Here is a 20399-nt window from a genome sequence, read left to right as displayed (position 1 = left end):
TGTTTTTATCCATCACAGAGGTGCTGTGGGAGAGAAGCAGTGCAAATCCATTAGCGAGAGAAGAAGTGCTGCTCTTGGCAGTGAGAAGCTGTGCCCATATATAATAGAGAACTAGGGATGCTCCATTACAAAGGGAAGCAGTGGTGGACAATACTGAGCAACAAAAGCAGTGCTACACCATAAACGGCAGATTCCAGGGGAGACAAACAGTCCAATTTCATTGCACTGGGTTGGGCCATTACAGGCCTCCTTAAAAAATGTGACAGAAGGAAGGTTCAGTGTAGCACTAATACAAAACCGTTATATTCAGCAGTTTAAATGGCTGATAACCCTTATATGAAGTAAATAATGACAGAATCTTATATAAACAGTAATTGGTGTATTCTGGGACCTCTGACCCATACCTACTAACATTTTTAAGCTGAAATGCCCAGTTATACCCAGACATGCCACCAACCTCCCCAAAGCCACGGTGGTGCAACAGTAAGCTCTGCTATGTTGCAATGATGAGGTCCTAGGTTCCATTCCTGCCAAAGTACTTTCTGCGAAGGCTTTCCTTCAACACTCCAAAAGCTTATAGACAGGTTGACTGATTCCTGATAAAATTGACCATAGTGTATTAGCTTAGATTGTAAGCTCCAGAGGAGCAGTGACTGATGTATGATCTCTGTAAAGTGTAACAGAATATGTCAGTGGTATCTAAATATAGAATAGCAATAATAAATGGGCAACAGACATATATATTTGCTCTCAATGAGATATCATAGTAACATAGTAACATAGTAAGTTGGGTTGAAAAAAGACATACGTCCATCAAGTTCAACCATAATGCCTATACCTAACCTGCCTAACTACAAGTTGATCCAGAGGAAGGCAAAAAACCCCATCTGAAGCCTCTCTAATTTGCCTCAGAGGGGAAAAAATTCCTTCCTGACTCCAAGATGGCAATCGGACCAGTCCCTGTATCAACTTGTACTAAGAGCTATCTCCCATAACCGTGTATTCCCTCACTTGCTAAGAATCCATCCAGCCCCTTCTTAAAGTTATATAATGTATCAGCCAGTACGACTGATTCGGGGAGGGAATTCCACAACTTCACAGCTCTCACTGTAAAAAATCCTTTCCGAATATTTAAATGGAACCTCCCTTCTTCTAAACGGAGTGGGTGCCCTCGTGTCCGTTGGAAGGACCTACTGGTAAATAAAACATTAGAGAGGTTATTATATGATCCCCTTATATATTTATACATAGTTATCATGTCACCTCTTAAGCGCCTCTTCTCCAGTGTAAACAGACCCAACTTGGCCAGTCTTTCTTCATAACCGAGACTTTCCATACCCTTTACCAGCTTAGTTGCCCTTCTCTGGACCCTCTCTAGCTCAATAATGTCCCGTTTGAGCACTGGAGACCAAAACTGAACAGCATATTCTAGATGGGGCCTTACCAGTGCTCTGTAAAGGGGAAGAATAACCCCCTCCTCCCGTGAATCTATACCCCTTTTAATACAGCTCAGAACCTTGTTTGCCCTTGCAGCTGCTGCCTGGCATTGCTTGCTACAGCCAAGTTTATTATCTACAAGGACTCCAAGATCCTTCTCCATTATGGATTTGCCTAGTGCAGTCCCATTAAGGTTATACGGGGCTTGCATATTTTTACATCCCAGGTGCATGACCTTACATTTATCCACATTAAATCTCATCTGCCACTTAGCTGCCCAGATTGCCAGTTGGCCAAGATCCTGCTGCAGGGATGTCACATCCTGGATAGAATTGACTGGTCTGCAGAGTTTTGTGTCATCTGCAAACACTGATACATTACTCATAATACCCTCCCCTAAGTCATTTATGAACAAATTAAACAAAAGTGGACCCAGTACAGAACCCTGAGGGACCCCACTGAGAACCTTACTCCAAGTAGAGAATGTACCATTAACAACCACCCTCTGTACCCGATCCTGTAGCCAGTTTTCTATCCATGTGCAAACGACTTCACTAAGACCAATAGACCTTAGCTTAGAAAGCAGTCGTTTGTGGGGAACGGTATCAAATGCTTTGGCAAAATCCAAATAGATTATATCTACTGCATCCCCACTGTCCAGCTTCTTACTTACCTCATCATAAAAAGCAATTAAATTGGTCTGACATGACCTGTCCTTCATAAAGCCATGCTGATTACTGCTCATAATGCCATTCTCCACTACATAATTTTGAATGTGATCCCTTAACAAGCCTTCAAATAACTTGCCCACCACGGATGTCAAACTTACAGGCCTATAATTGCCAGGCTGAGATCTTATTCCCTTTTTAAATATGGGAGTGACATTCGCCTTCTTCCAATCACTAGGTACCATACCTGATGAGAGCGAGTCTGAGAATATCAGAAACAAGGGCCACTGCAATTCTGCCCCTAGCTCTCTCAGTACCCGAGGGTGTATTCCATCTGGCCCCGGTGCCTTGTTTACATTTATCGTGTGTAACCCTTTAAGCACCATATCCTGTGCCAACCACTGTGTAGTTGGAGCTGAGGCAACAGTGAAGCTATTGGGTGAGACTTGGCCCACTGGCTCCTCTACTGTATACACAGAATGGGGTCCTGCGCAAACCCACTGGGACATGGTCCTATGAGATCCCCACCTGATGGAATTTTCCAGCCTTCCAATCTGATACATGGCTGAACTTGACCAAAGTTTTATTTTGTTTCATACATGGGCCAATAATCTTTACATGCAGATCAACTGTGGTTGGCCCTGCTCATCTATAAAGTTTGCGCAGCACAGAATTATTTGCACTGTGAACATATTTGCCCTGCCTGTGTTTATATTTATAAAACTGGACATCTTGGTACATTTAATGTGCAAACATAATTGCGAATGTAATGTGCAAAACTACAGAAACTGGTGTTTTGTTTATGGAACACCCTTATGGTTTCTCCAGCCTTTCAACCATTTTACAATAAGTAGTGCATGTCACAGGTGCCTGGAGCATCCCAAGATATTAGGTACCATATGCCAGAAATATGCCAGTACTTTGTTTTTTTATGACATATGGAAAAGAGAGTAATGTAGTGTAAAAAAAGGCAAATGAAGGAGATAAGAGAAAAGTAGGGAGTGGAAGAGCAAAAATTGAATGACACATGAAAAACAGTGGGTGGAGATAGGAAGATGTAGTACAACAGATAGGTGGGTGTATATTACAGAGAAGAACTTTGTATGAGTGATAATTAAAAGGTCAAAGATTAATGTAAAGAACAAAAATCTATACAGAATCTACACATCATTGGAAAATAGTATATCAGGCCTTAATATAGAATTTGATAAGCATAATAAAACACTAGGCTTTAGGTCAAGGAACTCCTGTGTCTTTTGATATCATAATATTCTAAAGAATATATTCAATAAATCTATATTCTGTAACCCAAGAACCTATTAAAACTGACGGCATCAACAAGGGCTGGGTATATTGTTACTATAAGGGCTGGGTATATTGTTACTATAAGGGCTGGGTGTATTGTTATCATAAGGGCTGGGTATATTGTTACTATAAGGGCTGGGTATATTGTTACTATAAGGGCTGGGTATATTGTTACTATAAGGGCTGGGTATATTGTTACTATAAGGGCTGGGTATATTGTTACTATAAGGGCTGGGTATATTGTTGTTGTAAGGGCTGGGTATATTGTTACTATAAGGGCTGGGTATATTGTTACTATAAGGGCTGGGTATATTGTTACTATAAGGGCTGGGTATATTGTTACTATAAGGGCTGGGTATATTGTTACTATAAGGGCTGGGTATATTGTTACTATAAGGGCTGGGTGTATTGTTACTATAAGGGCTGGGTATATTGTTATTATAAGGGCTGGGTATATTGTTACTATAAGGGCTGGGTATATTGTTATTATAAGGGCTGGGTATATTGTTACTATAAGGGCTGGGGATATTGTTATTATAAGGGCTGGGTATATTGTTACTATAAGGGCTGGGTATATTGTTACTATAAGGGCTGGGTATATTGTTATCATAAGGGCTGGGTATATTGTTACTATAAGGGCTGGGTATATTGTTACTATAAGGGCTGGGTATATTGTTATTATAAGGGCTGGGTATATTGTTACTATAAGGGCTGGGTATATTGTTACTATAAGGGCTGGGTATATTGTTACTATAAGGGCTGGGTATATTGTTACTATAAGGGCTGGGTATATTGTTACTATAAGGGCTGGGTATATTGTTACTATAAGGGCTGGGTATATTGTTACTATAAGGGCTGGGTATATTGTTACTATAAGGGCTGGGTATATTGTTACTATAAGGGCTGGGTATATTGTTATCATAAGGGCTGGGTATATTGTTACTATAAGGGCTGGGTATATTGTTATTATAAGGGCTGGGTGTATTGTTACTATAAGGGCTGGGTATATTGTTACTATAAGGGCTGGGTATATTGTTACTATAAGGGCTGGGTATATTGTTATCATAAGGGCTGGGTATATTTTTTTTTTTATAAGGGCTGGGTATCTTGTTGTTATTGACTTTTAAGCATGTGCAAGTTGGTGCACAGTTTTGTCCCTACTAATTGTGATCCAGTTTGCAACATTATTAGGCAAGACTAGCGATATGAAACACTTTCAGTAAGTTGCTAAAGAGTGAGAGTGTGGAACAATACTATTAATTAAAAGCAATATGGAACAGTGGGGGTAACATTTCTACCAATGAGCAGCAATATGTAATGGTGTCTCTAACTCTGTTTCTAATCAGTGACATTATGGAACATTGTTACTAATGAGTGGCAATTATTTCCCATAGTCAGTAGCATTATTACTAATGCGTAGCAATAGGGAATACTGCTAGTAACATTATTATTGATGAGTACTAATCCAATATGAAACCATATGTGGGCAGCCAATGCAACACAGTGGGTGTAGCCTTTTATGTAATACCTGCAGCTTAATATAGAATTAAATTACTATCAATTTTTAGCACAGGAGGAACAGGTGTCCAAATAGCAGCAAGACCAGTTGATTAGATACAACTAACCACCTCATTGCTAGAAGAACATAAAGATTTTTAGTTTCAGATTTGGAACAAAATGATCTTAGAGACCAAGATAAATGCATTAGTTAATTACACAGAGGCCAGACCATGCTCTGTGATTCAAAAGAATAATGCTTTTGTCATGTTATTATTACAGAAGGTATCAATGTTATCCCAAGTGTTAATTTATATGGGTAGTTCCTAGAGAGGGACAGATAAAGAGTTGGACCCTGACCCTAGTTCAAAGCTAGCTGTATCAGTCAATAGGCTCTCTCAGATATGAGTGGCTGCTATAAATACTAGCTCTAATACCAGCTATAGACACACGCATCCAGCAGCTGTATCCGAGCATCTACTGAGCCATGTCTGCACCACAAGTGAGTATCTGCTCTGCAAGGAACTTGCTATATTGCTCTAATGACACTATGGATGTTGTCGCTTTCTACTTTATTCGTTTTTTTGCTTTTGTCTCTTTCTCTGTGACTGAATGGATCTATTAGGGATGTACGTTAGTGAGGGAGTCCCATGGTACATGGCACCGGCTGTATTGCTAGGTTATGCTAATGCATTCAGTTCTTCTGTCCCATGGGCTCTCTGGTCATGGTTTTGGATGTTTATGGACAAGCAGTACTGGATTTATTAGGTCCCTCACTGTCAGCCACAATTGCCGGACTCAGCCGATTGGATTACAAGTGTAACAGTAGTAACCTTACCTGTATTGCACTTTACAACCTAGCTCTTTATAACTCACTCCATTGAGTGGTGTAAACATAAATCAGTTGCCTGAAGTAGCATAATTTGTAAGGACATTTGAAACCACCCTTAGCTACATTTTTTTTGTCCTATGGGAATCCTATCCCCCTCCACTTATTTTCCTGATTGGACAAACCAACCCACCAATCCAAGTGGCGCCTTGTCCCCCCAACCCATGCCTCTCATTTGTGCAGTGATATTTTTCTTTTGTGGATTCTATAACTCGTGTTATTTAATTTACTAAGCCATGTCCTTATAGAATTCATTGAATATCGTGTGTCTATACCAAATTTTTCCTCCCTCTTAGAGTACTGTATCCTGTATGGAACACACAACTCAACTTATATGTCCTATACATTATATATAAAATATCATTAACGCACTAGTCTTCACTAGAACGTCCAACCTGTCTGCTCTTCAAGATGTTTCCTGTACTGACTGCCCAGCCCTAACCCACCTTTCACTGTGCGAGGTTGGAATTTGCCGAGAGTTTGCTTTAATACCATTTCTAAGACTAATTGCACATACAACATTCTTCATTTGTGGGTGAGAGCCCTTATCCTGCAGAGAAGTCTGTCATTAGTTTTAAAACTGTGACAGTCGGATTCCATTAATTCTAACAATAGGCTCCTCGGTCAGGTTTGGGTACTTCTACCCAACTGGTTAAATGCAAGTAGATAATGCACCTTGTGTGCAATGTTTCTAAAATGAAATGCTGAAATATACATACTGTAATGTAATGTTACAACTTGCACTGAAATATTAAGGTAAATTAAATGTAGAAATGATAACTACAGGTATGGGTTCCCTTATCCAGAAACCCATTATCCAGAAAGTTCCGAATTACAGAAAGGCCATCTCCCATAGACTCCATTACAAGCAAATAATTCTTATTTTTAAAAATGATTTCCTTTTTCGCTGTAATAATAAAACAGTACCTTGTACTTGATCCCAACTAAGATATAATTATCCCTTATTGGGGCAGAACAGCCCTATTGGGTTTATTTCATGGTTAAATGATTCCCTTTTCTCTGTAATAATAAAACTGTACCTGTACTTGATCCTAACTAAGATATAATTACCCCTTATTGGGGGCAGAACAGCCCTATTGGGTTTATTTAATGGTTAAATGATTCCCTTTTCTCTGTAATAATAAAACAGTACCTGTACTTGATCCTAACTAAGATATAATTACCCCTTATTGGGGGCAGAACAGCCCTATTGGGTTTATTTAATGGTTAAATGATTCCCTTTTCTCTGTAATAATAAAACAGTACCTGTACTTGATCCCAACTAAGATATAATTACCCCTTATTGGGGGCAGAACAGCCCTATTGGGTTTATTTAATGGTTAAATGATTCCCTTTTCTCTGTAATAATAAAACAGTACCTGTACTTGATCCCAACTAAGATATAATTACCCCTTATTGGGGGCAGAACAGCCCTATTGGGTTTATTTAATGGTTAAATTATTCCCTTTTCTCTGTAATAATAAAACAGTACCTGTACTTGATCCCAACTAAGATATAATTACCCCTTATTGGGGGCAGAACAGTCCTATTGGGTTTATTTAATGGTTAAATTATTTTTAGCAGACTTAAGTTATGGAGATCCAAATTACAGAAAGATCCCTTATCCGGAAAACCCCAGGTCCCGAGCATTCTGGATAACAGGTTCCACATCTGTATATTGTAAAAAGTAGCAGTTTAAGAATGTTTCACAAATAAAGGTGTAGAAGTGATAAAGCATTTTGGACAGTAAAATTAATATTGCCTGGAATGTTTCCTCTAAGTTTAAATGCCAGAGAAAAGGAGACAATATGAAATATTTTCTAAATAGTTAGGAGTACAATTAGTGTTGTAAAGGCACTAACTGCAGTGCTGTACGCAAGGCACTGGGACCCAGAGTTATAGAGTTTTTTTGTTTATGTGGTTGTGTTGTACTTCAGGCCAGAGCGGTCACATGGTGTGATAATAAATAATGTTAGCAATGATACTGTCTAGCGGTGCAGATTTAAAATTCAGGCGAATACTGACTCCACCACAAACACATTCGAATAGAGAAACGAATACAAATCTCATACATACAAATCTCCCTAAAATCGACATATGATGAAAAATGTCACCTTCATTTGCCCAGTGGTATAAAAATCACCTGATATTAAGGGGTTCTTATTGGGTCAGCCAGTATTTAGATGCCTAAAAGTATTAGGCATCCCCAAGCCCATACAGGGTTATATTTATGGTCCCTCCATTGTTCTTAAAGACATGCCGGATACAGGATTCAGTCTAAAATTTGTCCAACTCCCAGCACTTTTTGTAATATTTGGATGTAGCCGATGCTTTCGTTTGGCCAAAGCATTAAATTAATTAGACTTAAGAACCATTCACCTGTCAGCAGGAAGTATTTTCTGGATTTTGGTCAAATTTAGTAGATGCCTGTTAAGGTTAGATATTACAGCAGAGAATCTCATATTTGGATGACTCCAAAAAACTGAAAATGTTAGCACATAACATCTAACTTCTATTTCTGCTTCTCAAAATGATATTAAAATAACTTTATGGCCCTTAAAGAGGACCTGTCCCCCTAAGAAATAATTCCCAAGTCTTATCAGGCAGGCGCCATTTTGTGGCCATTGATATTAAAGGGGTGGATCTCCTTTATTACAGTTTTGAAATATAAATAGATACATTCATGTAAACATATTTGCAATTTGGTTTCATTTAAAAAATGGATTATTTTCAAAATAGCTTCCTGTAAAGGTAGTGCTGCATAGATCTCTAGGTCTCTTTTCTCTGCCCAAGCCGGGGGGTTACCAACACCGTGCTGGGTTTACTCGGATGGGTTGAACTTGATGGACAATGGTCTTTTTTCAACCCTATGTAACTATGTAACTGTATAAGGCGCTGTCCACATCATTCCGACGTTCCAAGCAGTGTAGGAAATCCAGGCATAGATTGCTACTGCACGTGCTCAATTTATTTGTATATCTGTGATCTGATTGGCTCAATCGGATCAATCAGATCAATAAAGGGGAATGCACCATGAGGATGGAGGGGTACAAGTGGAGGGCAGTAAAATGTAAAGTGCCTGCCCAGAGTCATAGAAGCGGGAAAGGCAAAAATGGAAAATTCAATTCAGAAGTTTTGGCCTACATATTGGCCTACATATTGGCCTACATAAGGCCTACTATATGGGAACAGACTGCTTTATTTTACAAGGTGCTAAAACCTAATTTACTAAATGAGTGCTAAGGGCAGTGATGCCAGTGGCAATGACTAAAGTGGGTGAGGCCTAGGAGTTGACACCTGAGACCTTGGTGAACCACTGCTTTAAATTATTCAGGTATGGGATCCATTATCAAGAAACCCATTATTAAGAAAGCTCCCATAAAATTGATTTCCTTTCTCTCTGTAATAATAAAACAGTACCTTGTACTTAATCCCAACTAAGGAATAATGAATTCTTTTTGGAGGCACAACAATCCTACTGGATTTATTTAATGTTTAAATGATTTCTTAGTAGGCTTATGGTATGGAGATCCAAATTACAGAAAGACCGCTACTCCAAAAAACCCAAGAAGATGATCATTTTGGATAATAGGTCCCATACCTGCACGGTGTATTCAAGTCCTGTCCTGTTAAAGAAATTCCTGTCTCGGAATCATACAGCCAGATTGGAAAGAATAAGTTGATCTTAAAATAACTACATAAACTGGCCACAACACAATTTATAGAAAATCCTTGTACTAGAGTTCTGCTAGATCTTCTGCTTTTAATAAAGGAATTGTTAATGTCATTCCTTTGTTCTGTCTTCTCAGGTCACAGTATCTTATCCAATCACCTATGAGCCCACGGGTTTGCAGAATTTTACTGTCAGTGCCCCCAGCAAATGGAGTTCTGATACCTGTGACTGCTGCAACGACGCAGGCATCTGTGAGTAACAAGTTTGGTGACAGTCTCTGTCTATTGGGAGCATGATCACAGATGTGACAGTATAACCTACAAAAAGTTATTTACTGGCACAACAAGGCAATAACAAGCAGGAAACTTGCGCATTTATTCAAGCCAAGCAACGTCAGAAGGGGCGTAACCCGAAATGTTACAGGTCTTAAATAAAAAGAAAAATAAATAAAAGGTTATTGCCTTGTTGTGCCAGTAAATTGCTTTTTCTAGGTTATACTGGGGGGGGGGAGGGGGGTGCTGATCCTTCCTTATCCCTCACTGAGCAACAGGTGCAATTTAATTGAAAGGATAGGGTGTGCTGGTGAGTTTTGGAGAGGAGACAGTATGACATTGAATTTCAGTCATATATATATATATATATATATATATACATACACACACACTATACCCAAATAACAACATATTGTGCTCATACAATTAGGGAATTTTAGTCAGCATGTCTTTTATGAGAGAAGTAACTTGTCTTCCGTGGGAAGTCTGGAGGGGTATGAAAATGAAGGTATGGGGGACTGGGGCCAATGGTTTGCTTCTGAGCACACCAAGAGCAACATACATCTTTGTCATAAAATACAGGGCTTAAATGCTGGAGCACTGAAGGGCACAACTGTATCTTATGCATTGAGGATTGTGCCTGTCCCCTGGCAAGTACAAGCTGCCACTCCTGCCATTAGCGCTGCTCCGTTCCTGACTGTTGGAGGCTGTGGTGGGGGTAAAGGGCAGCATTGGTGGCTGTATCTAAACCCAAACTGTGTCTTATTCCCCCAGGTCTATGTGGAGCATTTGTACCCTGCATTTTGGCTTGTAGAGTGGCAAAGGATTACGGAGAGTGCTGCTGCCTGCCATGTCTGTTTGGCACTTCTATTGCTATGAGGACAGGAATAAGGGAGCGCTACCACATTGAGGTAACCAGTTTTTACTAAAACCACACTCTGGAACTTGATTGGGGTAGAAAGAAATACAGGGTATATGCAATGTGCTTAGTATGGTCCTTTGGCCACATCTCCTCAAAGTAACTGATCATTGGAATTTCAACTGTGACCAATCTGCTCCCAGCTTTCAAATAGTATAAAGGTGTTTGAAAATCCCAATCCATTCTAATACAGGAATTAACTGTAGGTTGGGTTCTGCTCTGTACCTCCTGCCCCTTCCTGCTTTCCGCTAAAGCCTCTGATCATGGCAGAGGGATAGAAGTCAGTAATCTTTGGGTCAGGTACCAGATAAATATGTGGGCCATGGGTAACAGGATGGTGATGGGGCCGGCAAATCTATGCCATACAGTAGCAGAACTTACTGTACAATTGGTTTTAACTTACTGACTAAAATAAACAAACTAATCTAGAACTAGTTGGGGTCTTGTAAGTTGGAAAATATTTCTTTCTCTGTTCATTAAACCATTGCCTTTCTCCCTTGCATCACAGGGCACTATCTGTAACGATTGGGCGTGCGTCATGTGCTGTGGCCCTTGCACTCTCTGCCAAATGGCTCGAGAACTAAAGGCCAAGAAATAAGAAAGATAGAAGACGGTGGGGAAGGGATGGCTATATAAAGGACATTTGCCTGAAGGACCTAATTACTTCTGTTTGGTTAATAAAATGTTGCCATTGCACCCACTGGACCCTTACATACATTTCATATGCTGAGGTGTAGATGGCAACAAACTTACAGTGAGGTTCATTGGAGCTGCAGTTCATGGTAAGGGTATGATTTAAGCACAACTCATACGTTGGGTTATATGACTGCAACTCTCTCCATACCTTTTCATACCTGAGGCACATTTGGTTAAATTTTCTTTTTTAAGTAAATCTTAAATTATGGTAGATGCCTCAGTTCTCAGAGTGAACATTAAAAAAGAAATGACAGATGTGGCAGACATTACGGCACAAGATGCAGTGGTCAGTGTTGCACCGGTTGAATCACACTGCGTACCTGTATGCTCATGTACAGTACCACCCTTTTCCTTGCTAGTGCAAGTTGCAACCATTTGTACACAGTTTAATAATTGGCAATAACCTTTATTGCCCTAGGTATTAAAATATTTCCCTTTTGTAATGGAACCACTTTCTCAACCAACATCTTTTTACTGTTGTTATGCTTAAAAATGTGGGGGTTTAGTTTTTGAAAGTGAAGCAATCAGTTCCTTGCTTTCTGCTTTGATGCATTTGTACCCCCTGACTTTGTAAATGTTTTCCACATCCATACTTTTTCCTGATATCTAAGTTAAACCATAACAGTTCTTTATGTTTTTACAAGAAAAATAATGATTAAATAAAAGTTAAAGAACAACCATTTTGCTCTGTGTTTTTAGCTGAGAACTCAACACTCCAAACTTCAAGCTTCAAGGGGGCAAGGGAGGGCCACACTGTATAAATAAATAGTTTTTCTTTGCACACAATTAATCTAAAATATACTCTTAATAGTTCCTAGAACTAGCAGGTGAAACACAGCAACCATCAGCGCATAATTACACACATTAGGGAACATATAATGACTATTTCCAAATGCTAACAAACTTCCACAACAAACTGCTGCCAGTTTCACCTCCCACAGGCAGAATAGAGCAGGCAGAGTATGGCACACACAGGCAGCATAGGGCAGATTATGGCAAACACAGACAGGTTAGGGAAGGGAAAGTATGGCACACACAGGCAGGTTAGGGAAGGGAGAGTATGGCACACACAGGCAGCATAGGGCAGAAAGAGTATGGCACACACAGGCAGGTTAGGGAAGGGAGAGTATGGCACACACAGGCAGGGTAGGGAAGGCAGAGTATGGCACACACAGACAGTTAAGAGCAGGCAGAGTATGGCACACACAGGCAGGTTAGGGCAGGCTTTGTATGGCCCAGATAGGCAGGTTAGGGAAGGGAGAGTATGGCACAAATAGGCAGCATAGGGCAGGCAGAGAATGGCACACACAGGCGCAGCATAGGGCAGGCAGAGTATGGCACACACAGGCAGGGTAGGGCAGACAGAGTATGGCATGCACAGGCAGGCAGAGTATGACACACACACACACAGGCAGCATAGGGCAGGCAGAGTATGGCACACACAGGCACAGCATAGGGCAGGCAGAGTATGGCACACACAGGCAGCATAGGGCAGGCAGAGTATGGCACACACAGTCAGGGTAGGGCAGGCAGAGTATGGCACACACAGGCAGCATAGGGCAGGCAGAGTATGGCACACACAGGCAGCATACAGTGACACAAACATGCTTTTACAGGAGTTGTGAACAGAACAATGTGGGGTTTACAGTCCGAGCACGAGGTGTGAACAATGCAGGGGGTGAACAATGGAGGGATTAAAAGGTGTGAACAGTACAGGGTATTACATGATTAAACAATACAGAGGGATTACAGCCTGAATCTGAGGTGTGAACTATGCAGGGGGCCAGTTAATCTCAGTACTGATTTACACAGCACCAGATTTGTCTTCAGGGCACCCCAAGGTCATCCCCCATTGGTCGCCCCCCCCCCCTCCCAGCGCATATGCACGAACTCGAGAACACACACCACCACCCCAGCCGCGAGCGCGCATGCGCATACATTTAAACTCCAATACGGAGCAGTGGGGAGAGGTCCCCATTGCTCCGGTTTGTTGCGGCGGGGCGGCATGCTGCCCTAGGCCTGGGCCTTTGTGGCCTCTCCACAAATTCGGGCCTGCATTTAAAGCTTCCACAAAGGTAAGCAGTCACAGCAGCCAGACAGGTGGGGGGGGGCACACACCACCGGCCGCCAGTTGGACAGAACTGCACTAGAAGGCAGAACTTGCCCTGTCATGTAAGGGGCAAATAGAAGTGTCTGCAGGTACAAGATGCATCTAAAGCCATTTGCTTAAGATATGTGTTAAATACAGAACTCCTAATCCTTCAGTTCAGGCCGCAACTAGGGGTAGGCAGAAGAGGCAGCTGCCTAGGGCGCAACGATTGGGGGGCGCCAGGCAGCAGCCTCTCCTGCCTACCCCTAGTACAGTTTTGCGTTGCGCTGCTTCATATTACATCACACACCGTGACGCGCCCCCCCCCCAACTGCGCAAAACGGGGGGGGGTGCGATGTAGCGGTGCAGGGGCGAGGTAGCCGACCGGGTTGCCTAGGGCGCCCGGTCGGCTCGGCCCGCCCCTGAGTACACTTGTACCTGCCCATACATAGAGAAAATTTTCGCAACAATTGATAAAAACCCAAAAGTGAAAAAATTGCGCTGACATTCATAAAGAAAAACCACAAGGTAAGTACATTTTTATCACTTTTAAATCCCCTGCTTAGTCTGCAGCCAAACAAAACCCAAGCCCTAAAAGCCATATGACCTTAATTAATAGTTTATTGCATCCTCAGTTTGATTTTACAGAATACATGACACAGGTCAAAAATATAAAGCATAAAATCCACACAAATTATTGGTCTGTGTATTGGGGTCAAAATGATATCCTTCCCAACTGACTCTCTCTGTCTGCATGTGCCCCCCCCTTTGTGTTCACATACTTGGGTCAATATAATCAGATCAGCCCCCCACTATCTGGACCAGACAAATATCATCTCTTTGTCAATGGATACATGACTCCCGACTTGTTTTATATAGAAACTGAGCTTAAAAATAAGCTTCAGCCTTTAGAGTAAGCGGGGGGCATTGCAAGATTTAGATTAGACTAAAGAACCAATACGAACATTAGATCTAACCTATTTGAACTATTTGTATTATGCTGTATAACTATACGTAAGAGGAAGTTCAAGCAATAATCACATTTTTATTCACATAAGAATGAGTGCTATGGGAAATTCTCTGAATTCCACACACACTTTTGTTTTATTGCAGATCCACACAGATATCTTGCTCCCTGAATGCTTTAAGGTTCACCAAGAAAGGGCCACAAACCATGAATTAGGGCAAGGAACATTAACAGCTGCCAAAAAGTCACTTTTCAAGTTCTACTCCCCTGAATCTTTGTATGGCACCCATTGTGTAAAGTACAATGGGTGCCATACAAAGTGAGACACGGGGTGACAAGGGTGTCTGTCATTTACTACATAATCACCATTATCTGTTGTTTATTCCTTTGGTAGGAATGCGGTTCCTAAACCCCAAATGACTCATTACTGTCTATTTGTTATTCTATAACACCAACAAACAACTAAGGGATGTTATCATAAAATGTGCAGAATTTGCTACTGATAGCAACCAATTAAGAGGTACAATTGACATCTCATTATGGTTGCTATGGGTGATGGGTCCTAGGAAAACTGTGCTGTAAGCCTCTAGAAAACAGAAGCATTAGCCAGAACACACTAGGGACACACGAGTACAGAATAGGGACCCTATGTTAGATTAGTCTTTGAGCTAAGTTGGGGCAAGGGGACCCAATGAATAAGGAATAGGGAGATTAGAGTTAAATCCTATGGGGCAGATTTTGTCTTTGATTAATATTTGTTTATTTCGATGAATGGCAGTCATTTATCCGAAGATCTGACCTGAAGAAGCACGAATGAAAAAAAGTTACAGAAAGTCAACTTTTTTGTTTTGTCCCACAAACACTCAAGTTTCCTCTTTTAGAATTGCCTAAGCAGTCAGAACATTGGAAGCATCAGCTCTCTGTCTGTTGTAGAATGTCACTTGTCATCATCCTTATCCAGCATCACTAGGTTACACTTGGCAAAGGCTTTGCACGTTGGAGACGTGTTGTGTAAAAGAATAACCTAATAAAAGATGTATAGCTGAACCTGTATAAGATCTGCTTCCTTCTTGTACAAACAGTTCTAACAGTTGGGCAGGGATCCCACACGATTGCCAAATTCATGTGTTTATACTTCAATGGCAACCCCAACAGCAACAGGGACATTGTTACAAATCTCACATAAGTGCTTCTTTTTGTCTATTGTGTATGGTTTATTGAAAAGAACAGTGCAGAGAAATAATGATGTTCTTATACTTTTTAAAAAGTTATGGTCGCTTTCTTGGTTTCCTAGTGGGGCCTGTTTACAATATATACAATCAAATATACAATAGAATAAGGGCAATTTGGAGTGTGTTTACCCATCATGAAATCTGTTAATTGCCACAGGTAACAAAACCATGACAATTCCTTGCGGTGTAGTATAGTATCCTTGCAAGTTGCCATATGCCCAGTACAATCCCATGGAAATTCACTCTACTGAGCATGAAAACCAGGACCATTACAAGGATCTTTCAGAAACATTAGGTAGAGTGGAACCATCTTTCCATATTTCCCTTTATACCAGCCATTTCCAAACTGTCGCTGGCCCCACACATGAACTTACAGTAGTGGAGTTTATGCTGAATACTAGTGATGTGCAGGTCGAGACATACTTGATCCGCACCTGACAATAACCCGACCACTTCCAACCAGAACCCTACCGACCCGGCTTCCTCCCACTATTTATAGTGCCGTGAACAGACCTATAAATTAGAGAGCCGGAAGAGGAAGCGAGTAGTGTAAGGTTGAGGGCGGGGAGGGTGAGTGGAAGCTCTCAACCCGAACCTGCCTGCAACCCGCAGTTGCCCAACCCGCCGTATCAGGCCGGCCCGCACATCACTACTAAATACCTATCAGGGTAAAATTTGAAGAGAATATCTATTTGATTTTTGCCCTAGATTCATCTGAATGCCCAACTTGAAGGGCAGTTGATGTGATATTTGCTATCCTAGATATTCTTGAAACTGTGGCTCAATGGCCAATGTTTAGATATATCTGTAGCCTAGTCCCAAAACTCTTTCAGTTGAGGTCAATCACTGAATGTATGCAATAACATCCGAGGATATTGCCAATATTGTTGGCACACCATGGAGACATCCAGGAATATAATATACAATCTGGATTTGTAATGGTATGCCCTATGTATTAGATGTAATGTAACAGTCAAAAACCTTGGCATGATGGAGACTCTCCTTGGGACCTTTTAGGCTTCAGCCCATGGGGGGTCTGTTTAAGGGGACCTGTCACGCTAAGAAATGTCTAAGCACAGGCTAAAAATTATAGACAATAAGGAGGGGGGGAATGTGAGAAGGACAGGGACATCTAGGAAGTGGGGCATAGAGGTGGGACAGGCAGTACATGGTTGACAGCTGTGATTTTTAAATTCCATACAACAGGTATGTATGCTGTAATTTAAAAAAAGAATGTAGGTTTCATGTTTTATTTTAAAAGGATTTTTATTCGTTTTTCTGGATCACGGGTCTCTTTTAACTGCCCATGATCTCGTTCCCAAGCCACCCTACTGCCTATGGGTGTCTTTTCCAGGTTAGAGCTAAGTAATATTTTCCCTTTATACATTGACCTACTGAGAACAGCCAAATGTTCAAGTTTGCATCCAGTCTGCCATCAGTTTGTAACGTACATCGAATCCTTGTTGCATAATGAATAAGGCTTGCTTAGGATACATAAAAAAAATTGGAAGTTTGAACATGAACTAGGAGGGAAAGGGGAAACAGTAAATAGTAAAAGGAGAGAGGGGTAAAGGTACAGCGAGTCAGCCTTGATTCATAATAGAGAATAACAATTGGAATATATGTTTAAATTTACATGTAGTTGTCAACCCTAAACCTGCTGGTCTTCTTCTATGGAGTCTACATAAAGATCATCTGGTATGTACAGTAAGTCATTTGCATCTATGTAAGTGATTTGCAAATTTGCCAGCTCCTGCGCACTTCAGGTTTGCAAAGGACCCAGTCCCATTGGCAGAGAATAATTTACTCTGACCCAGCCCAACCCATATCAAACACAGGGAATTCTTAGACGGGTTTTGAAAAAGTTTATTTCTCCATATAGGAGTTGCAGGGTGGGGATAGATGTCCTTTTAATGAAGAAATACAAGATTTTTTAGAATGACAATAGCGCAGTGTTGACACAGGGATCAGCAGAAACTTCCCTACATGTGTAAACACGCTAGGTGCCTTTTCTATTATTTGGTATTATTGGTGCTTTGTGCCGAGTTTCTGTGTAGGTTCAGGAAAGGCAGTCACACCGCATAGTGCACAACAGAACTGTGGGAAGGGCTAATTCATCTGAACTGCATGGCAGAAAATTATGTCACTATATCTCTATTAAAATGTCAGAATTGCTGAACTTTAAATATTATATAAAGGGAAACGCGTTTCAGGAATATACCCATTGGTATTTTGCAACAGGTTATCCCTAAGTGACACTCCCATTTCCTCATATAATGTGCCTGTTAGTCTTGTTAGTCTTAGATCGAGACTAATCAACTTGTTCTACCAGTTTGGGATTTTTAGGCTGCCGAGCCCACTACCTGCTCATGCTTTCTGTGTGACGTGTGGGAAGGACCATTCACTGGTTTTGCAATAGTAACTCTATCAGATCTAAGTCATCTTGATAGAGAGCATGACGTAGGATATACAGTGGCTTGCAAAAGTATTTGGCCCCCTTGAACTTTTCCACATTTTGTCACATTACAGCCACAAACATGAATCAATTTTATTGGAATTCCACGTGAAAGACCAATACAAAGTGGTGTACACGTGAGAAGTGGAACGAAAATCATACATGATTCCAAACATTTTTTACAAATAAATAACTGCAAAGAAGGGTGTGCGTAATTATTCAGCCCCCTTTGGTCTGAGTGCAGTCAGTTGCCCATAGACATTGCCTGATGAGTGCTAATGACTAAATAGAGTGCCCCTGTGTGTAATCTAATGTCAGTACAAATACAGCTGCTCTGTGACGGCCTCAGAGGTTGTCTAAGAGAATATTGGGAGCAACAACACCATGAAGTCCAAAGAACACACCAGACAGGTCAGGGATAAAGTTATTGAGAAATTTAAAGCAGGCTTAGGCTACAAAAAGATTTCCAAAGCCTTGAACATCCCATGGAGCACTGTTCCACCGATCATTCAGAAATGGAAGGAGTATGGCACAACTGTAAACCTACCAAGACAAGGCAGTCCCCCTAAACTCACAGGCCGAACAAGGAGATCGCTGATCAGAAATGCAGCCAAGAGGCCCATGGTGACTCTGGACGAGCTGCAGAGATCTAGAGCTCCGGTGGGGGAATCTGTCCATAGGACAACTATTAGTCGTGCACTGCACAAAGTTGGCCTTTATGGAAGAGTGGCAAGAAGAAAGCCATTGTTAACAGAAAACCATAAGCAACTGTATTAAAGCAGTGATCCTCAACCAGTGGCTCACAAGCAACATGTTGCTCCCCAACCCTTTGGATGTTGCGCCCAGTGGCCTCAAAGTAGGAGCTTATTTTTGAATTCTTGACTTGGAGACAAGTTTTGGTTGTATAAAAACCAGGTGTACTGCCAAACAGAGTCTCCTGTAGGCTGCAAATCAATATAGGGTCTTATTTGGCACCCCCAGGAACTTTATGTTTGTGTTGCTCCCCAACTCTTTTTACATTTGAATGTGGCTCACAGGTAAAAAAAAGGTTGGGGATCCCTTTATTAAAGGAAAAGTATACCCCCGAACAATGTATGTATCTATAAACATTTATAGCATAAACAAGCTCATATGTAAAACCCTGCTTCATCCGGCTTTACATAAACCATTTCCAGAAAAATATAGTCTAGGTAGTATGTGCTATTGGGTACTCCTAAACAGAAAATTGTCAATACAAGAAGTAAGAGCCGCCTCCTGGGATCATAGGTGCACACAAACAAGCCAAGGCACACATACATGCTAGGCCCAATTATTATTGGCCAATTAATGGACAGAGTTCTGCCTTTTACTCCCACACTACTTCCTGTTACAGTCAGAGCTGCATTATTTCCTGTCAGCTGATCTCTAAGGGAGCACACAGCCCATCACTAAATGGCGTATCAAGGGAAAGAATGTAAAAGGGCAATATTTACTGATATCTATATATTTTTTTCAGTTTAACAGGCCACTTAATATGATATTTATATCTGTTGGTTAAGTATTCATTCTAGTTTAGTTTTCACAAGGGGCAGAATCCCCAAAGTGTGACATTAGAGGTCACTACAGAAAACCTCACCCTCTCTCTGTTCATTTATAGAAGTGTATTTATCAGTGGTTAAAAGTAATATTTGCCATTTTATAAATACGCTTCTAAATATCCCATAAGAATAAATAGAGAATGGGTGAGTTTTTTCTGTTGTGAGCTCCAATTTCACACTTTGCTAAACCTGCCCCTGAGAGTCTATATAAATAGCAATGGAGAAGAGCAGAATATTAACACTCAGAGGCAGAGAGTAGAATGGAAAGATACAGCAAGGTTTGTAACACACACAAGTATTACACGCATGGCCGGATTCACACAAAGCCCAGGGGACGAATGAGACTCCCAAAGCCGGACCTGTTCCTCTCACCTGTTCCTTTTCCTAATTCGTTACAGTTCTTTCCATCTGCCCATCCCTTCCTTCTCACATTTATTTCCACGACACTTTCCTTTTCTTTATTGTTACATAATCTTGTTTGATAAATTACACCGTAACCTTTTATTGAGAGGGTGTGTAACCTTAATAAGAACTATTCTATAAACTGGAGAATGTACCCAAGGGCAGAACTGCTAATACCTTTTCAAACGAGGAATCAGAGACACCCAAGGTAACTTCAATCAGGTTTGCGCCTGTGTTTTATGGAAAGAAGCAAAGAAGGCACTATGCAGTTTTACACAGTATATGCAACAAACAAATATAAGATCCTTCTTCTGAAAGCGT

At 41.0% G+C, this 20399-nt stretch overlaps 1 protein-coding gene across 1 annotated transcript; it reads left to right on the top strand.

Annotated features, from left to right (window-relative positions):
* Positions 1–5378: 5378 nt before the first annotated feature.
* Positions 5379–12033, top strand: cnfn.2 (cornifelin, gene 2). The gene is given in 4 exon segments (NM_001130257.1): positions 5379–5409; positions 9606–9720; positions 10516–10652; positions 11169–12033. Coding segments are annotated over 4 exon segments (357 nt in total). The 5' UTR covers positions 5379–5394; the 3' UTR covers positions 11259–12033.
* The last annotated feature ends 8366 nt before the right edge of the window (positions 12034–20399 follow it).

The sequence above is a fragment of the Xenopus tropicalis genome, chromosome 7 (assembly GCF_000004195.4).
Source record: "Xenopus tropicalis strain Nigerian chromosome 7, UCB_Xtro_10.0, whole genome shotgun sequence".
NCBI classification, from domain to species: Eukaryota; Metazoa; Chordata; class Amphibia; order Anura; family Pipidae; genus Xenopus; species Xenopus tropicalis.
This window is presented reverse-complemented; position numbering and strand designations above follow the sequence as displayed.